The sequence below is a fragment of the Beta vulgaris genome, chromosome 3 (assembly GCF_026745355.1).
Source record: "Beta vulgaris subsp. vulgaris cultivar EL10 chromosome 3, EL10.2, whole genome shotgun sequence".
NCBI classification, from domain to species: domain Eukaryota; kingdom Viridiplantae; phylum Streptophyta; class Magnoliopsida; order Caryophyllales; family Amaranthaceae; genus Beta; species Beta vulgaris.
In genome coordinates this window covers 28,879,600-28,897,819 of record NC_079204.1, presented here as the reverse complement: position 1 = coordinate 28,897,819, position 18,220 = coordinate 28,879,600, and the positions used below count along the sequence as shown (strand labels likewise).

At 36.7% G+C, this 18,220-nt stretch overlaps 1 protein-coding gene across 2 annotated transcripts; it reads right to left on the bottom strand.

Annotated features, from left to right (window-relative positions):
- Positions 1 to 5,312: 5,312 nt before the first annotated feature.
- On the bottom strand, positions 5,313 to 17,396 carry LOC104884616 (cyclin-T1-4). 2 transcript variants are annotated; one of them, XM_010669302.4, is made up of 7 exons: positions 17,174 to 17,393; positions 15,355 to 15,943; positions 15,071 to 15,152; positions 14,493 to 14,627; positions 13,139 to 13,314; positions 6,439 to 6,581; positions 5,313 to 5,667 (listed from the first exon to the last, which is right to left on the bottom strand). In XM_010669302.4, exons 2-7 carry the CDS (start codon positions 15,936 to 15,938, stop codon positions 5,630 to 5,632), a joined length of 1,158 nt encoding a protein of 385 aa, XP_010667604.2. In that variant the 5' UTR covers positions 15,939 to 15,943; positions 17,174 to 17,393; the 3' UTR covers positions 5,313 to 5,629. The 2 variants fall into 2 exon arrangements, with proteins under 2 accessions (XP_010667604.2, XP_010667605.2); XM_010669303.4 differs by lacking the exons at positions 5,313 to 5,667; positions 6,439 to 6,581 and adding an exon at positions 8,256 to 12,698 and having other exon boundaries at positions 17,174 to 17,396.
- Positions 17,397 to 18,220: the final 824 nt, after the last annotated feature.

The window sequence follows — 18,220 nt, the reverse complement described above, 5'->3', positions numbered from 1 at the left end:
AGGAACGACAACCAGGCCAAGGCAACACTCATTGGCTCCAAATCAAAACAAATCATGGTTAGTGTACTTCATTTGCTCCAATAACAAATTATAAATATATTTGGATCGTTGGTTGGATGACATATAATATTATGATGGTTTGGATTGTTCTTTGGATGATTGGTTGGATGAACGGTTGGATGAATGGTTGGTTGAATTATTGGAAAGATTGTTACATGAAATATAATTTTTTTTTTTACTTTACATGTTTGTAGGCATGACATTTTTTTTTGTTCCAAAATACAATAAAAATTTGCCTATTTTTTTTTTCTAGAAATGCAAGTATTTTAAGCATTAAAACTTCATTATTTTTTATATTGTTCGGTGTTTAAATTAGTTATAATTTACTTGTTTCATTATATAAAACATATGAACATTTTGTTTTTTTAGTTTTGAGTTATAATGTTGTTGAAGTTATGTATATTCATTTTTTTGTAGTATAAATTTAAACAAAATTTTGTCTATTTTTTTCTGAAAATATTATGTATGCATATTAAATTGTCTATTTGATGTAGGATTATAATAAGAAATTGGATGATTATAGAGAGAAGGGAGTCAACAAAGATCACAATGAAGTGTACTAGACAGTGGGTGGAAGGAAAAAAGGATTGATTCCTGGCTTAGGTACAAGCGGTGATCTTCTTTACAAAAAATCATCAACCCGCACTAGTAGCTCTTCTAGTGTCTACACGCCTTCTATGCTTTCTCAGCTTTCAACTACCGTGGAGCAATATCAGCAACAATTAGCAGATCAGATAGCTGAATTTCAGAGGCAAAAAAATGAGTGGGAGACATATCGTCTCCAAACGGAAAAGGAAAGGGAAGAGGCAAAAAAATACATGGAGGAGATGAAGACTACAATGGAAGAGTATTCTCAAATGATGAGTCAGTGTGGAGGTACTTTCCCTTTCACCCAACCACGTGACCCACGTGATCCTTCTGGTGGTGGATCGGAATTTCCTTATAGTACTTAGACTTATAGTCTTTTATTAGTATATTATATATTTTGAGAAAAAATGATGTTTAATTTTGGTTGTTGGAATTACTATTAGATCTATAGTTTGGAGAATATGATGTTTAATATATGTTGTAACAAACCTATTATTTTGATATAAAATGGAGGTTTAGTTTATATTGTGGTAAAAATAATATTTTTTTTTAGAAAATAATAGCAAATTACCGACCGAATAACGGTAGGCTTACCCATCTAAAAACGTTGTCTAACCTAACAAAAATAGTAGGTAAAATGTAAAAAACGGTTGGTAATCACCTATCGTTACTGTTAAATTACCGACCGCGAAGAAACCGGTAGGTAAATACCAACATATTGTTTGTAAGTAATTACCTACCGGTTTTACCAACCGCCGAGCAGTAGGTACTTACCTACCGCCACATAACGGTCGGTAAAATCTAGAAAGCGGTAGGTAAAATTTTACCGACCGTTTTCCCGGTCGGTAAAATCTAGAAAGCGGTAGGTAAAATTTTACCGACCGTTTTCCCGTTGGTGATATGAAATTACCAACCAGCACTTTACCAACCGCTAGCCAGCGACTGTTCAGCGGTCGGTAAAATTATTACCGACCGTTTTTCGTGTTTTACCGACCGATTTAGGCGGTCGGTAAAAACACGGATTCTAGTAGTGGAGGTTGGATCCGAAAGACATAGTTCAATCTTCTTATTTGCATGAAAGATGCCCTTATCATACTAAGGCGCTAAGACACTGTTTACAACCTAAAAAGAAGATGTTGAACCCTGTACAGAGTCTTTTCTTCAGGGTCTAACCCCCGCTTATGTAATATCTTATAAAAAAGTGAGAATGTCTTATTTAGCAAAGAAAGCTATAGCGCATAGCGCAACCAAAGAATAGTACGATATTTCGAGTTTTATGAAAACGGCCCTCCTAAATGGGCCTCCCCTTCCAATTCAAGAGTTAAGAAAGGCTCTTATTCTTTTTACTTTAGAATAAATATAGGAAAAAGAAAGAGGAGTACGCGAAAGCAAGTATTTAACTTGTTGTCTTTTCTTAACTCTTTCTAATAATGATTATTAGGTCCCTTGCGGATTGGAAAGCGAATCCTAAACTTGACTTTGAAAGAGCTTCGAAACCCTTTCCTTTAAAATGTTAGTTGTTTTGCCCCGTTCATGACTTTCTCATGTCGGTGTTGCGTACCACAAGAGGGTACATTCTACCGGACTCGGCCTCTTGACTTGCTAGTTGGAAATCTGGTGTGCTATAGTTTCTCCAGTCGGCTACCGGCGGGTGGTCTTTAGTTTTGCTCTTTGAAACTATGCTATGCTTGTTCGATAGGTCGTTTGCGTCTAGCGCGGTTCATTATGCGCTGGAGACTAACATCTTTTAGGTTCCCTGGTTAAAGCGGCCCGGATCCTCGCTTTCTTTTGTAGCTGGACAACTTCTCGGATATCATTCCTCTTGGCCCGCAATACAGATCTCTCATCTTCATGAAAAACAATGCTTCCCAAGAGATACTGGATAAATGTGAATGTCCGAGGAAGTTCTCTCCATATCGATTAGATTCTCGTCGTATGATGGATCTGGTAAACCGACTTACAATTACACAAGAGAAGAAGTAAACTCGCCAGAGCTAGTTTTAGAGCTACCGATTCGCACCCGCCGGTCAAATAATTCCCTTTCGAGAAGACCGAGACGACTTCTTTCAGTTGTACCTTTTAAGGGGAGATATTTTTTTGGTAGGGATGGGACTAAAGAGCTCTAACAGAAGAGCGGCAAGAGCTTCTCTGAAAAGACCTGTTCTCTTATCGCTTTGAACATTCTCCTGGGTTCCTAGCCCAAAGAAAAAGACAAAGGCTGAGTTTCCCCTTCTACCATCTGAGCTGGAATACGGATCCTTCTTTGCTGAGTTTGTTCTATGGAATAGGCCCTCTCACTCTATCTCATGTCGGAGAAGATTATGTATCAATTTGAATACCCACGAACGTCTAAGAGGTCAGCTACTTAGTTGATTTGATTTAAGGTATCTCTTGATCGAAGGGTTCAAGCCGCTAAAGCGGAAAGATATATCTCTTCGCCTGAAGCGTTGTGGATTTAGGCGTGTCACGCCAACCTTCTGTAAGTTCCCGGTCCCCCTTCCAGCGGTGGCGATGCGTTTGCGACTTAGGCTCCTACTATTGTTTAAAACATCATCTAAATTTGTATATATTTCGGGATATCAAACATTTGTGTTAGTTAAAACAGTTAACTGGTAGTCTTGTATATATATGAATTCTAGTTAATTCAAGCAGGTTATTCGTGCAGAATTGAGTGCATGTGCGGCCGGATTGAGAATATTTTATTAAAAATTAAGCAGATTGAAAAATATGCATACATGCCATGCACAACAACTCATAATATTTAAAAAAAGAAAAAAAATTATTTACCGTCCGCCCAAACATAATTACCGTTTGACAGAAACAAATAGGGGAAACAATTTATATAAAAAAATACATTTACCGCCCGTTTTCGGCCATTAGCGTCTGACCCAGGCGGACACTAATTAGGGTGTGACTCTCTCGGATGATATTTAGCGTATGGCAAAACTGACGGTAAATACCGTCTGAAACAAATTCAGATGCTAATTACCATCTGATATCAAACGGACGTTAAATTACCATCTTCAGACAATATTTACCGCCTAACTTTTTACTGACGGTAAGCTTCCAGTTTCAGACGGTAAATTTTTACCGTCCGCCAGTCGTGCGGTAATTTGAGCTTTACGGACCAACCTTTTGCCGTCGGCTATTTACCGTCCGATCCCGCGTTTTTACCGTTCAATTTCGGCATACGGTAAACACTAACTTTATTGTTGTGTGAGACAAATGTACTGTCGAACCTTTGATAAAACAATTTCACGGTTAGTTAGCAACTTTCAAATGCGTTTTTGTAGACAAATATAAACTATTTCTTGAATATTGATGGTATCACTGGTTCCGACAAGTTCAACCGATATAACAAAGTCCAACCGGGTTTTGTAACGGGTAAGTCGTCGATCCGAAACATGAAGAGATAAAAAAGATGCATATGGCATAGCCAATATGAAGTTCCACCCGAGTTGTTGCAATTTTATTTAAGAACCTGAAATTAACTGAATCCGAACTGAAATTAACTGTTTAACTAATATTAATAGGTCAATAGTCAATTGTTTAAACCGAAACTGTATGAGTCAAACCAAAAGACAATTGTAAACTGAACTGAACTAAATTGAAAATTGAATTAACCGTGTGGATTGAAACTGAAACCAAAAAAGTTTAAACTCAATTAATTGAGTTGGGAAAAACTAACTGAATTACTTGAACTAAATTCAACTGATTTGTTTGGTTTGAACCAGGACTGATCTGATTAACTAACTTGACACCACTACACACAATAGTTGAAGCCATGCGAATCACAAAGGGCGACCCCTGCAGTCCTACTTACACCTGGAGATGAATCGTCTTTTAGGACAATTTTGATAGGTCTTACGATAAACATATTAAGATTTTAATTAAACTCGCTGGTACTTTGCCTAATTTGGAGGGTCAAGAGCAAATTGGTTTCTGAAAAGAAAATGTACCACCCCACAGCTTCTCTTAGAGGCTGATGTTACAAGCACTGGCTCTTGCTTTCAGGTTAAAGAATTGCAGGCTTCTGGACCTACACAACATATATGTTGGTCTCCACCTCCACATGGGTTCTTCTAGCTAAATACAGATGGGGGTTTGGGGACAGATTGGCCCAAGCGCAGCTGGTGGAGATGCTTAACAAATTAGCTGTCATGGTTGATCACAAAATACACACTTCGAAACACACCATCCAGCCATTGACCAAATTTGGCGAGTAACAAGAAAGGCAAATGAGCTAGCTCGCATTTCGGAACACACCATCCACGTCATTGACCGAATTTGGCAGGTAATAAGGGAAGCAAATGAGCTAGCTCACAATCTTGCCCAGTATGGGCTTTGAGATGGTGGAAGACCGGAATTTCCACAATGCTACACCATTTATACGGTAAAAATTATTCACGACCTGGTTTTCAGCACCTTCAAGCACATCTATACTAATATATTAAAAGGCGTGCGTACAACCACCAAGGAATATTTTTTCCCGAGGGGATAACCTTCAGTCAAGTAACTTGTGCTTTAAATGTTGACGTCAAATCTATTGTAAATGTGCACATTAGCATAAGAAGAATTATAAATTACATCAACCAGTTCTTGATTTGGCCTCTTTCTTTTTGTCTTTTTTTTTAGGGGGGGGGGGGGGGGGGGGGGGGAATAGGTCAACACATAAAAATTTCACATTCACTGTAAATTAACTTCGTTACAACCAGGTCAGGAAATATGACAAACATCTGCAGACCTTTTATGTCCTACAAAGACACTCCCCAACAGGCACAAGGTATATGCGTTAGAACACCAAACACCAAATGAAGGCACCACTGTCACCACCTTCTGCTTCTAAAGCACACTCCCGCTAACAGACCAGAACCAGCAGCTCCAGTGGACCCAGTAGTTACGTTCAGGCACTAATTCGACCAGTAAATTATTTCTAATTGTTGAAGCAGATATACATAGCAGAACATACAGGTAGATGCTCTTAATTCTGATACAACTCCATCAACTGCTGAGCTACATCTGCAGTAGACAGAATACAAATATGATATGATAAACGTAAGGAAAAAAGGTTGAAGTAACTAGAGGAAGTATCAGCATGCCTCAATAGAAACTGCCTAAAGCCCGCATATTTACATAATCTGATCCAGACAGCAGAACACACATACACTTCTAGATATCGAGCTAGCAAATAAACAAGAACAGGGAATTGATCAAGAAAGTACGAGCAAAAGGGTCATATCAAGAATCATGAGACTATTTTTAGCAGATCAAGCTCAAGGCTAGTACAGTGGTGACTGACTTCTTCTAAAACACTGATCAAAAAAGATGATATCGATTAACATGGGGAGCCAAAACTTGTTGAGGGAGCTAACATTTCAGAGCTTTAAGCAAAACCAGTATACTTCAATTACATCATCACAGATACAAAAATAAAAGTCCTTGAACTTTTTTGATGGCATTAAAATAAAATGAAGGGAGCATAAAAGTAAAATCGATAAATGAGCCATCAGTAAGGGAAATCGAAGGTGCTGGAGGTGTTTAATCAAGTAGTAAATTTTAGCCCCAAAAAATTGAAGGAAAAGATATTGGTCACCATGTATATACTTGCCACGAGTCAAGACAGTAAGGCACCCATAAGGACTAGAAACCAGAAAAGAGAAGGAAAAAACAACCATCATATATAATAGTCTCAATCAAAAGGGCCCTACGACCACAAATTCCCCAGAAAAGAACAAAGTGAAAAGAAAAAAAAACTAAATCAAGAATCATAATTGCAATAAATGCACTTACCTTGAAGAACAGCTGGCGGCGTCTGAAATTCCCGCCAAATGCTCAAGGAGTCAAAGTTCATATTCAGCATCTTAGAAGCAAGGTATGCTACACCAGCAGCAATTTGCTGGGGTTTAAACTGAAGCCACAGCGAGCTCCGAAACCTGCAAAAAAAACAACTTTAGAAACATCAAAAAATCACTGTTTGAGAGGGAGAAAAACGGTGCTCAGGATGAAGGGAACACCCAGGGAAACAGCATACTTCAAATTTTAAGGATAAAATATTTTTTATACCTGCAGTAACCTACCTGGCACACCAGCACATCAAAAGAAACTACATCATCCATACTTTATGAAGGCCAAGAACACCGAAAGAAATTAAGGGGGAAAGGCAGAAAAGTGATATTGCTTCCAACTAGGCTGCAAGAAGAACAGACCAAGACATGTTTTCTTACCCAAATCAGACAGCAACCTAGTCGAATGCGTCTGGTGAATTGCTGATAGGAGCATGAAAAACTACAGAAACACTTTACAATCATAAAGAGATCATACCAACCTCCACATAAGATCTAACGGTAGATTTGTTCCCATGTAGGCATTTGTAGTCCAGCAACTCAAAACATTCAGATGGCAAAACAAGAAATAGAAGGTTTTGCATGCAGCCAGCCTCCCAGAAAGTTCTTCCATGTCTTCCCAATGTTTCATAAGGCCATCCTATGATGCCTTACTACACTCAACTATGAAAAGGAAGCTCAGCAACCATCCACACCTTCTTAGGTATTCATCAATACCAGAAGCTACAGACTTAGCAGTGATCTATTGTTTAAAACTAAAAGAGAAGCTATGGCAGTTGATGGTACAGCCTCATCATGTCTAAGAACATTCATTGAGAAAACGAGCACAGACAACCCATTAAAACATAATGAGATTGTAATAGACTTCAAATTGACTCCTGTCTCAACACAAATTCTGATGATGATTGGACTCAAATAAAAGTGTCAAACTTCAGGATGGATCCCGGAGTACATGGAAAATTCTCAGCTGAAAAGCACCAGTTTCCTTTTTTGGTCAAATTTAAAGCAATACAAGTGACCATCCCGTAAAAAAATGTCCAAGGATCATAAAAATTGGATACTTTTCTTAAAAGACCTCTTCCAAAATGCTCAAAATGTCAGAGTTAGATTGTCCCAGAACTACCATTCTGTACCCACCATCCATAAAGCTTAGCGCAGCTATTGATCATTACTGTTAGCTGCTTGCATCAAAATGGACATTTAGATAGTATTAATAATAGACAAAAAGACAAGGCATATGAGATCTCAATTACCCCAAGCACATGACCACCAGAAAACCACAGAGATTTTGACACATCTTAAACACCAAATTAGTTAAATGTATTAATTTTTTTTCATGTATCAAAAGATAATTTAGCCTATTTTCTATTTTAATGTACATAACCACTTTGAATGCTCAGTGAATCCCAAAAGGTTAGAATTTGGAAAATTCACTGTCCAAACCAGGTCAAAGTTGGTTCAGAAATGTACAGAGATAGTATTTATGAATTAATAGTTACAAGCTCTTACTTCAGAATTCAAAGTATTGGAATAAATCATATTCCTTTATCTTTCCTAATTGTCAGTAGCAAAGCCAGAATATTGAAATTGGGGGTGCACCAATTGAAAGCATTGTTCATATTTTTTTTGAGCCAAAACTATGTTTTAAAATTTTTATAAAATTATTTTAATAAAATCAGATGTTGTGTGGTTTAAATCTTGAGCACAAAAGAAAATTATGTCATTAAAATATGACATCTCAAAAGAACAGGACAGTCCCAACAATTAAGAGTAAAAAAAGTTGATATAGCTATGAGTCATAATCTATTAAGGTACACCATTAATAAGCTAATACCAAATACTGAACAATAGTTTAAGGCTTTTGAAATACAAACAAGACCTGATCAACAAAGCATATTACCCATCAAGCACATGATGAGAAATTTTAGGAGGGATGAGTGATGCATTGGTGATGGACTCCCCATCATTAAATCATCATCCAAGATAGTTTGTTCCATAGCAAAGCCACTTAGAAGTGGTGCATAGCACACAATACATATGCGCGGGGCGCGGTAAAAATGTGCTGGACACTTGTTCTTGCGCTTAGCGCTATGACTTTGCGTGAGGCGCGCCAATTAATCTATACAATTTTCTCACCAATTTGGGAGTGCACATGCACCCCCATGCCCCTAGCTCCCTCCACCACTGTTAATTGTTAAGCGTACCAACTTTTTGCACTGGTAAAATAAATGATCATTGTAACAATTAAGAGCCGTTTACCGAGACCAGTTCACAGCAATATATAAGAATCCAGATCCAGGGCTCATTATATCTGAACGAACTTTTACTACAGATATATAGCAGCACAAAGAAACCATGTTCTAGAATATTGAAAATAAATTTAGAACTCATAATAGGGTTGATTGACAGTGGTGCATAAATTAGATATTCCAAACAGCAATATGTTAAAGGCTTATCTATGAAGATAAGAGATCTGATGTGCATCATAGAACAGTCTGCAATCAACCAAGTATTTAGGCCACTATATGGCATGCCAATCGAGCACCTAAATGATATAATATATGTCCCATGGAAGGAAACTTTTGCAATTCCTACAAGCAGGGTCGTCCACAGGCAGACCCACATGAATAAATGGAAGATATTCCTCTATGCAAGTTTTATCATCAATGCTGAAATCCAGAAAAATCATTCTGGGCATGCACCAGAATAGTGAGCCAGGCAAATGAAAGTTCTGAAATATCAAGCATTATATGCAATTACTCCCAGATTTGAAGCAGGTGATTGAAAAAAAAAAAAAAAACATTCAACAATTATAAAAGTATCCTTAGTTATAATGTTGAAACATGAGTAAAAATATCTCACTCCGTATGTTAAGAATGGATAGGACAACAAAATTTTCTAAGTGATTCTGAACATAAAAGCAAAGGGATCAGATGACAGTACAAAAAAATCTTAATTAACAGGGAAATGAACAAAAGAGAAAGATAGGAAGAAAATCTTCAAAACAAGTTACTTGTTCGCGTCCGTCCGTGACCCATATACATCATTTTAGGCATTATCCACAACAGCAGTCATATAAACAAAAATTCATTGTGATTTCTGAACAATCTGAGGAATACAAAACTTTAGGGTAGATAAAATTTACCAAGTTAAAGTAATATCAGGATTATTTTGACAAAAAGAAAATCTTTGAGAGTTGGAGAAAACTCGGAACACAGGGTATCACGGATGTTGCTGCATCCTTTTCCTACAGGGAAATTGAAATGGCCCATAAAGGAGATATATGCTACTAGACACAAATTTTAGCAAAGAGGTCATCCACCGCGACCCGAGAGGAAACTTTTTCCCCAAGATAAGAACAAACATTCTTGTACATGGAAACTGATGTCTCAGTCACAGTGCGAACTTACTCAACATAAGCAAGGCAAGCAAGCAGAGATTCATGTCAGCAACATTCCCCTAAACTACCATAATAGATGGGAACTCCTTGGTGGTTAAAGTGACAGACAATACCAATTCAATGTGGAGAAGTGACACTGGAAGATAATGATAGCAATTATTGCTACTGATAAGTCACACTTCACTAACTTTCATATTTCATGTTCTTGAAAAACAATATACATAATACAATGAATAAAAGGCTTCAATCTCCTTGTAAAATACCCCACTCACACATCACATCTAAACAAAAACGCACAAAAATAAAATAAACAAACCCATTTTTAGAGGCAGTAAAACATCTAAAGCACAAAATTGTTCTATAATATGAAGGTCAGCAGGTATTTCGAATCAGAGCATCCAAAGGGACCAGATGAGATCACGAGCTTCAGCCACAGTAGATAACACCCCATAGCAATTAATAATCTTCAATTTAACTAAAGGTATCTTTTGTAGCATAAGCAGGCTCTGGAAGCAGCAGATAAGTTAATTGCACTATAGACATGAAGATTTTAGTGGTCTACATGGTTACTTGTACAAATAAGAGATCATATAGATTTTGGTTTGAAGGTATTAACTACATAGCAATCTTAGTTCAACTTGGCTAAGAAATCTGAAATACTTTAAATGCAAAATCACAAATATGATAGATGACGCTCCAATAGAACACGTAGAAAGAGAGAAACCCAAAACCGGCAAGGAGACTGAATACAAAAACATAAATTCCCCCTCAAAACCTTAAAGTTCATAAAGAAAGTGCAAATGAAGTTATGATCAGGACTCTCCGTCTCAGAATAAACTTCCACATTGCTGTATTTTGATAGCCTGTAAAAGAATCGTCTTTCTTTGGAAGTAAAAGATGCTATTTTCCCCTTTTATCTCCCCGTCATAAAACCCGTTTTCTCCTTCTATCATAACAATTATCTTCCTTTTCCTCGCTCCATCCACTTCCAATTAATTTATTTATTGTCAAAAACTATTATGAAAACACCTGACAAAGTCAACCATGAAGTTTATCTCTGAGCACAGAGCAATTTCATATAAATGATTGAAAATATCTAGCATGAAATTAGCTATAATAATCAGCTTAAACAATACCTTGCCAGTTATTGTACGAGACCATAAAATAAATACTAAAATTAATCAATAGAGAGTAAAAAGTTAACTTTACATCATATCAAATTAATGGCAGTCTCATCAGTGATCAGTCATCACCATCCCACAACCCCCATTAACCCAACCCAAATATGAAAAATAGGAAAACAGATGAAGGAGGGAAGGCATAGAACCTCTAAGGGATAACATGTGAAATATATTATGCAGCTCCTCCAATGTGAAAGAAAAACCAGCACAAACATATACCTTGCCGTGCACCAATCACTATATAAAATTTTAAAAAAGAACGTAAATAGAAACATGAATCACCAGTCTTTAGTCCAAAACCTACATCAACATTTTCAAGTTAGAAGCTACCACAAGGTAAAGAGACCATAATTTACCCATTGGGGAGAGGGATCACATAACAAAACAACTGAGAACTTCACCTTTTACTACTAATATTTTCCCCTTTCAATTGGAAGCTAACCATTTAGATAGTTACACTAATGTATCTAAAAACTTACCTGTATGAAAGGAAAAAAACTTTACTATCTATCAAAATCTTATTGACTCCATGCCTTGCTGACTTAAGCTCACAATGATTGAAATGTAGAGTCCACATAATCTGAACCACCCCAGTAAATTTAAGAAGAATGGCTTTCTAATAAAAGGAATCCTCAACTTTGAAGTAAAACGCAGGTTTCCGTAGCCTAAACTCACTCAGTTTGTAAATTATTGACCTGGATTCCCGAAATGAAATGCAAAAAAAAAGGCTGAATAACCTATTAGTCATTTCTATTTTTTCATTTCTTGTCCTATCTAAGTTTTCTTTTTGATTATTTCTGGATCTCAAAAGGAACCTTGTACATCACTAAGCCAGCCAATTTGATGCTGAAAAACAGTAAGGTCAGAAACTTTCGCTTGCACTTGCAAGCATAGCGAAGGTCACAACACAAAATAAATGCAGCAGAGCACAAGATTGACTTGCTTGCTCATGACAAAACAGGTTGTCTGTATAAGGTGACAGAGGACCAGTTCACATGAACAGACACTGAAAACAGTGACACTGGCAGATCCTCTCCTTTTTCAAGGCTCTTAGTACTTAAGCATAGAGTTGAGATTTGATTGTCACATGCTTCATGTTTTATGGTTCCAAAACCAGAGGACTGTAGGGCAGACTGCATACCAGCAGCCTTTAACTTTATTGCACAAAACAGGCAGACATTCCAACAAAATAACAAGTGTGTTGCCCAAACTTGTATTTCGGCCTTTATATCCATATATGCCTTCACATCCTCTCTTTCCACCATTCTCCCTCCCTCTTTATTATCTGTTCATCCACCACAATTTGACCACCACAAGGCCATATATTCAAAAGTCATGCTGAGTTGCTTATACACTATACAATTATCAGAACTAGACGCAACAAAAGAACATTTAATCAAATTGTAGACATCTTTTCTTGCTCCTTTTTTTCTAGTTTGATGTCACCAAAACGTTGAAATACTACTAAAACTGATTCTGGAATGACTATGTCTATCTGCTATAGCCAAATACCAGCTTGACAGGTATTATCAGGGTTAAGCAACCACAACACATCGGCAGTTCAACTTCAGATGTAAAACATAACTTCATCATAGCAAATCAATCCGCCAGCTAGGCATATCAACCCTGCAATTATTTTCCGTGCCAAATAATCAATATTCTATGCCTCACATAACATGTAAAATAACTGGTCATAAGACAAGAAGAAATCATGAGATAGAAAAAAATAAAAAGCATGACAAACAAAACAGCATCTTGAATAATTCATTCCTGTTATTCAGAAGCCAGCAGAAATTTGATTGAGATGACATCCAGTCACGCAGCTATTATAAACAGATTATATCTTCATGTACTTAGACTTGAGCGCTCCATGGACCATGATGCAACATTCAAAAGAGCAAACGGACAACCACACTGTGACACTCAGGCTTTCAGGATTAAGCCAGGAACATCTTACAACAGAATATGGAGTCTCTTCTCATCACCAAAGTTACTACATTCCAACATCACAGTACTTCAAGCAAAATAGACAAGCAAGCAAAGGAGAATAATACGGTCAAACTTACCCTTCACTGATCAAGTATATAGCCACATCCATCAAATGTGTCTGTGAAACACCTAACTTGTTGAGGATAGATGTCAAAGTATCGAAAGGATGCTCTACATCGAGCTCAAAGTTCAAGGTAGTTAAAATCAACTGCTCTGCCTCAATAATTCGCTCCCGATATTGCTCAAACCAATCCTGCATGGTGTAGTATGTTTATTTAGAAAACCATATTCAAGTAACTTAATGCAAAAACGCTACAGGTCTATAATATTCACTTCTGCTTCAAGGAGCACAACTATAAAACAAGCACAAATAACAGCGCAAAGAAAATCGAACAATATCCAGATAAAGGAAGAAGTTATACACAAGAGCATACTCAATTGGAAGCATATTCAGTTAATGACTTATGATGAAATGCATGACACCCTTAAAACCAAGCCAAAGTAATTAACTTGACCAGACACAGGTTTAAGTTTCACTAAACCCTACCCCCACCCCCTCCTAAAAGGATGCTGGATCCTTAACCCTCACAAATATAATTGCATATGTGAGTGTGCGCACACATGCGACTACGTGAGCACATGAAAATCCTCCCCTAATTCCAGAATACAGATTGACTGACCCAAAAATCTTTTCGTGCATACAAATAAGAATTACACAATGATGTGCTAATATATAGAAATGAGGAATATAAACAGTCAAATTAATTAATGAAGAAAGTTAAATGAAAGAAAAAATAGGAAAGTAGACCAAATAGCAACGGATCATCACGACACGTGCACGTTTACTTGAGATTACCCACATAAAAGGTATAGGTAGAGGTGACAATTTACAAAATCCCAAACCTGCTAAATTACTAATCAGAACATCGGTATTGAAAAGTTAATCATCTGAGAGATTTTGAGAGCTAATACTGAATTGTCAAAGCATTTGGTGGAGCTAATAGAGTAAAAGGACTTAGCATTAAGTTAATTGTGAGAAATATAGTCAGAAAAAAATTATGAGGAGTACTGCCATAACATTCATAAAGCACATAAAAGATTCCAGGGAGTAATAAAAACAGCTTGCATATGTAAACATGAATGGACCCAATAATGCATCTGTTATTTATACCTTTACATCAAAGCCCTATTTTGTAATCAATAAATTTTTTTGGCATTGTCATCATTCTTATATATCACAAAACACTAGAAAGAAATCACAATCACCTCAAGTTGAACCACTTGGGAGCCAGAACAACAAATATCATACAAAATGCGACCGACATAATTATTTTTTAAGGTCACATTTACTGCTAAAATTATCTTATAGCAAATATCAGGAGGTAGGGACCTCTAATTTAACATACTAAGAACTAAGCAAAATATACTCACAATAGGGAGCATGTATGACAAGATGGACAGATCCTGCTTGTGAATAATTTCACAAGACGCCTTCACCACATCATTCAGAGGGCGACCTGTCTCTTCAGACTTTGCAGCAAGGAAGAGTGCAGCAGTAGCAATCAACTGGAAGAGAAAATATACACAGATTATCTTCAAAGCAATTTTTTACTTATGAAAAGTACTAAAAGAAAAAGAAATCACCCGACACAATCAAGTGTCAAAAGACTATACATAGATTATCTTCAAAGCAAAGTTTACATAAATAGTTGATATCTTGAAACTACACATAAGACGAATACTTTTTATACATTACTGAAATTTTCAAATCAAAGTTGATAAGCATTGACACCCCCCCCCCCCTATAAAGGTAAGCAGTTAATAAGGGAGGCAGGAAGTAGTCCCAGATGGGTAGAGATATTCCAGAATGAAAGGACATAGTAACACTAAGCCGTTTATTGCATAAGCGACCTAAGCTGATAATTACATGCTACTTAACCTTCCAATCATTACTATTAAGACAAATTTTAAAAATGGAAAAAAAAAATAGGCATTTGAATTTAACTTACAAATCTATCATGGCAAGCATGTGAGCGTCGGATGAAAAAGCGGTGGCATAAAACCATTGCTGTGCCAATTGTTGTTTGAGGCCTACAACATTAATTAGTGAAATCAGTTTCATGAGGTCTGAAATTATAAAAACTGATAATAAATATGGGGAAGGTAGATGATTCAGTAGCTGAATTGCAGTAGGAAACAAAGTAAGATTATCAAAAAGGATCAGCTTCAATCAGATACGTGTTACATATGCAATAACTATATATTAAAACCAGCAGCCAAGGGTCAAACTTACACATCTAGCCGCATCCCAAGGTTCTGAATGAAGGCACAATATGAGTACCTCAATCGTGTTTCATGTAATGCATCAATCCCATCTTTTCTTGAAGGAGAGCACCTCTCAATCTCCTCCCGAGACATAAGGACCGTGCAATCTTCATCTTCCAGATCCGACCGCCCACGTTTACCCAAAGTATAACAATGAGCACTTGTACTAGGTGCACTTATAGAAGGGTAAATAATACAGTCATTTGAGGGGATGCATGATAGAAAACCATTCTGGATTGGTTGGCAATTAAACGCCCCATCACCTCCCGAAAAATTCTCTGAAAATTTCCTCCGTTTGAAAGACGATGAGCCATGAGGTCTCGAGAAATTTTCTCCCAATGCTCGTTGTCTACAATTTACTAAGGCATTGTAGGGAAGGTCATGCTTTTTCATGTCATCAAACATCCTACTACCGTAATGGTTATATCTGTTATAGTTAAAGCAGTCATCATTCTGAAAAAGGTTGTGGTTGTCATGGTTTCTGGGAAAGGATGGCCAATGGTATTCAAATAATGTACCTCCTTGAGGTTGATAAGTTCGTCCATAAGACATGTTCACTGCACAAGCACATAAAGCAATTCATAAGAACAAAATCTTTCATGCCATTAAAAAGAAAATTGCACACTTCAGCATGAAAAGATAGGGAGCATGCAGGAAAATATAGAGATGCTTTGCTTGTAGATGCAAAGGGAAAACTGCTTACAGCTAAAAAAAAATATACCATAAAAATTATACATAGACAACCAAACATTAGAACATCTATAGCATTTACCACTAAATCAAAAAGAACAGTACATAACACCATTGATAATTACATCTAACCTTCACCTTTTACGACTCATTTCATAGGCGGAACTAAATGACGGTAATGGTAATGAAATCATATGTAATTTACATGGGACATCCCCTACTCATTACCATGCTAATGGAATCCCATCCCCAGATATGTGAGTCTCTCCATAAATTTCCAATCCTACTCAATACCACCTTCTCAAGGTGTAATAGATAGCAATGAAGTTTTAAGAGAAATTGATGTTTTAAAATGAACTAACATTGCCATGGATATAGACACAGGACTTCTCTTACAAATTCACGCTTAAAATGCATCACCACTACCACCATTAATGACAGATTACTAAATGCACCGTTATTGATACACATGACAAAGTGAATACATTACCAAACAAGAATAACACGACCCACTTTTAGTACTCCCTCTGTTTTTATCATTCTCACTTTTCCTTCCCGATTCACCTATTTCAACTTAAATATCTTTCGTTATATATTAGTAAAAATTATAACAATTGAATAGTAAAGATTGAGCTCGACTCCACATGACTATATTTGTTCTTAGAAATTGGGAAAATTTGAGAAGATTCTCTTTTAGGTATAAATAGTGTTGAGATTCTAGGTGTCAAAGAAAAAAAAAACAGAGGGAGTACGCATCAAAAGACAAAGAATTAACAAATGAAATTATAATTGATCTTCGATATTCTGAAAATCATGTTGTTAACTCTTGATAAAAATCTTCAAGTTGTTCTAGCAGAGTATCAGTAATCTATTGACGGCCACAAATTTTAAAACCCTAATTCAAAAACAAGATCGATGATGGCCAAATTGCCAACTAATTTTCCACCAACGGTAAACTAACTAGGCAAAATCAAACCCGATCAACGAGTCATGGAATTGACGGACCGAATAAAAAAGGCATTCAAACAAGATAATCGACGAACAATAATACAGATCCAATTGAACAAAATAAAGCAGAAAAAATAGCAAGAAATAACCTTTTAGAAATCAGAGGTATCGCAAAAGAAGGCAAAGAAAAAGATCGGAGAAGTGGAGAAGTGGAGATGCAACGATATCGCCGGCAGCCGTGCAAAGAAAGGGTATGAATTTCAATGACTGATGAACCGGTTTAAAAGCTTACGTTCTCATATGGGGAACACGCCATCCTCTCTTTGCTTTCCGTTATTTTAATATTGACTTATTAATTATTATGCGTACTTCCTCGAGTAGACCAGTACTTGATATGGTTTGATCCAAAACCAGGCCGACTTAGAGGATCTTTTGCCAATGAAATTGTTGGACTTGTATTACAAGTTTTTGGGTTCTCTCTATTTGCTTTCAAGTCCCAATTTGTCACGAGTATTACATGGGATATTGAAGCCCACTGAAATTGGTGCCATGAAGAGTTTGGACGTGAAATCAGCATGGAGATTAGCGTGCAATTCGTCCCGGGAAGTTCTGTTTGAGCATATGTTTTCGATTTGCTTTTGTTGATTATGTCATAAAGCCTAGTGTAGAGCATTCCATAGTATATGATTTGATCTCGTGACCTAAAGTTTATTTACTAAAGTTTTAACCATTAGACCAAGTTTAATTTAGGGTTAAACATTTTAAAGTACAATATTAATAAAAGAAATATTTCCCTACCCGGGGCATAACCCGGACCTAATAACTAGTTAATAGGTAAAAAGAGTGATTTAAGGCCTCTAGTTGCTGCCTAAATTCAGCCTTGTAATAGCCCATTAATTAGGCTTTACTTAGAAGAACTTGCATCAGTATCTCAATTTCATTTCAAACATGGGTTTTGTTTACACTCCACGGCCTGAGAAAGATTTACTATCGGAAAAGAGGGAAAAACGGAGTCTTTGTCTAAAGAAATGCGTTGAGAAAGGGCAGATGTATAAAACCTTTCAACGAGATAGTACTTTTTCAACTCTCTCAAAATGGCTCACCATCTTCGTTCTGAAGCTTAAGAAGGAAAGATAATGTATCGAATTTAACTAATTGCTTATCTTCATGATTTAATTAAGGAGTCGTTAATTTGT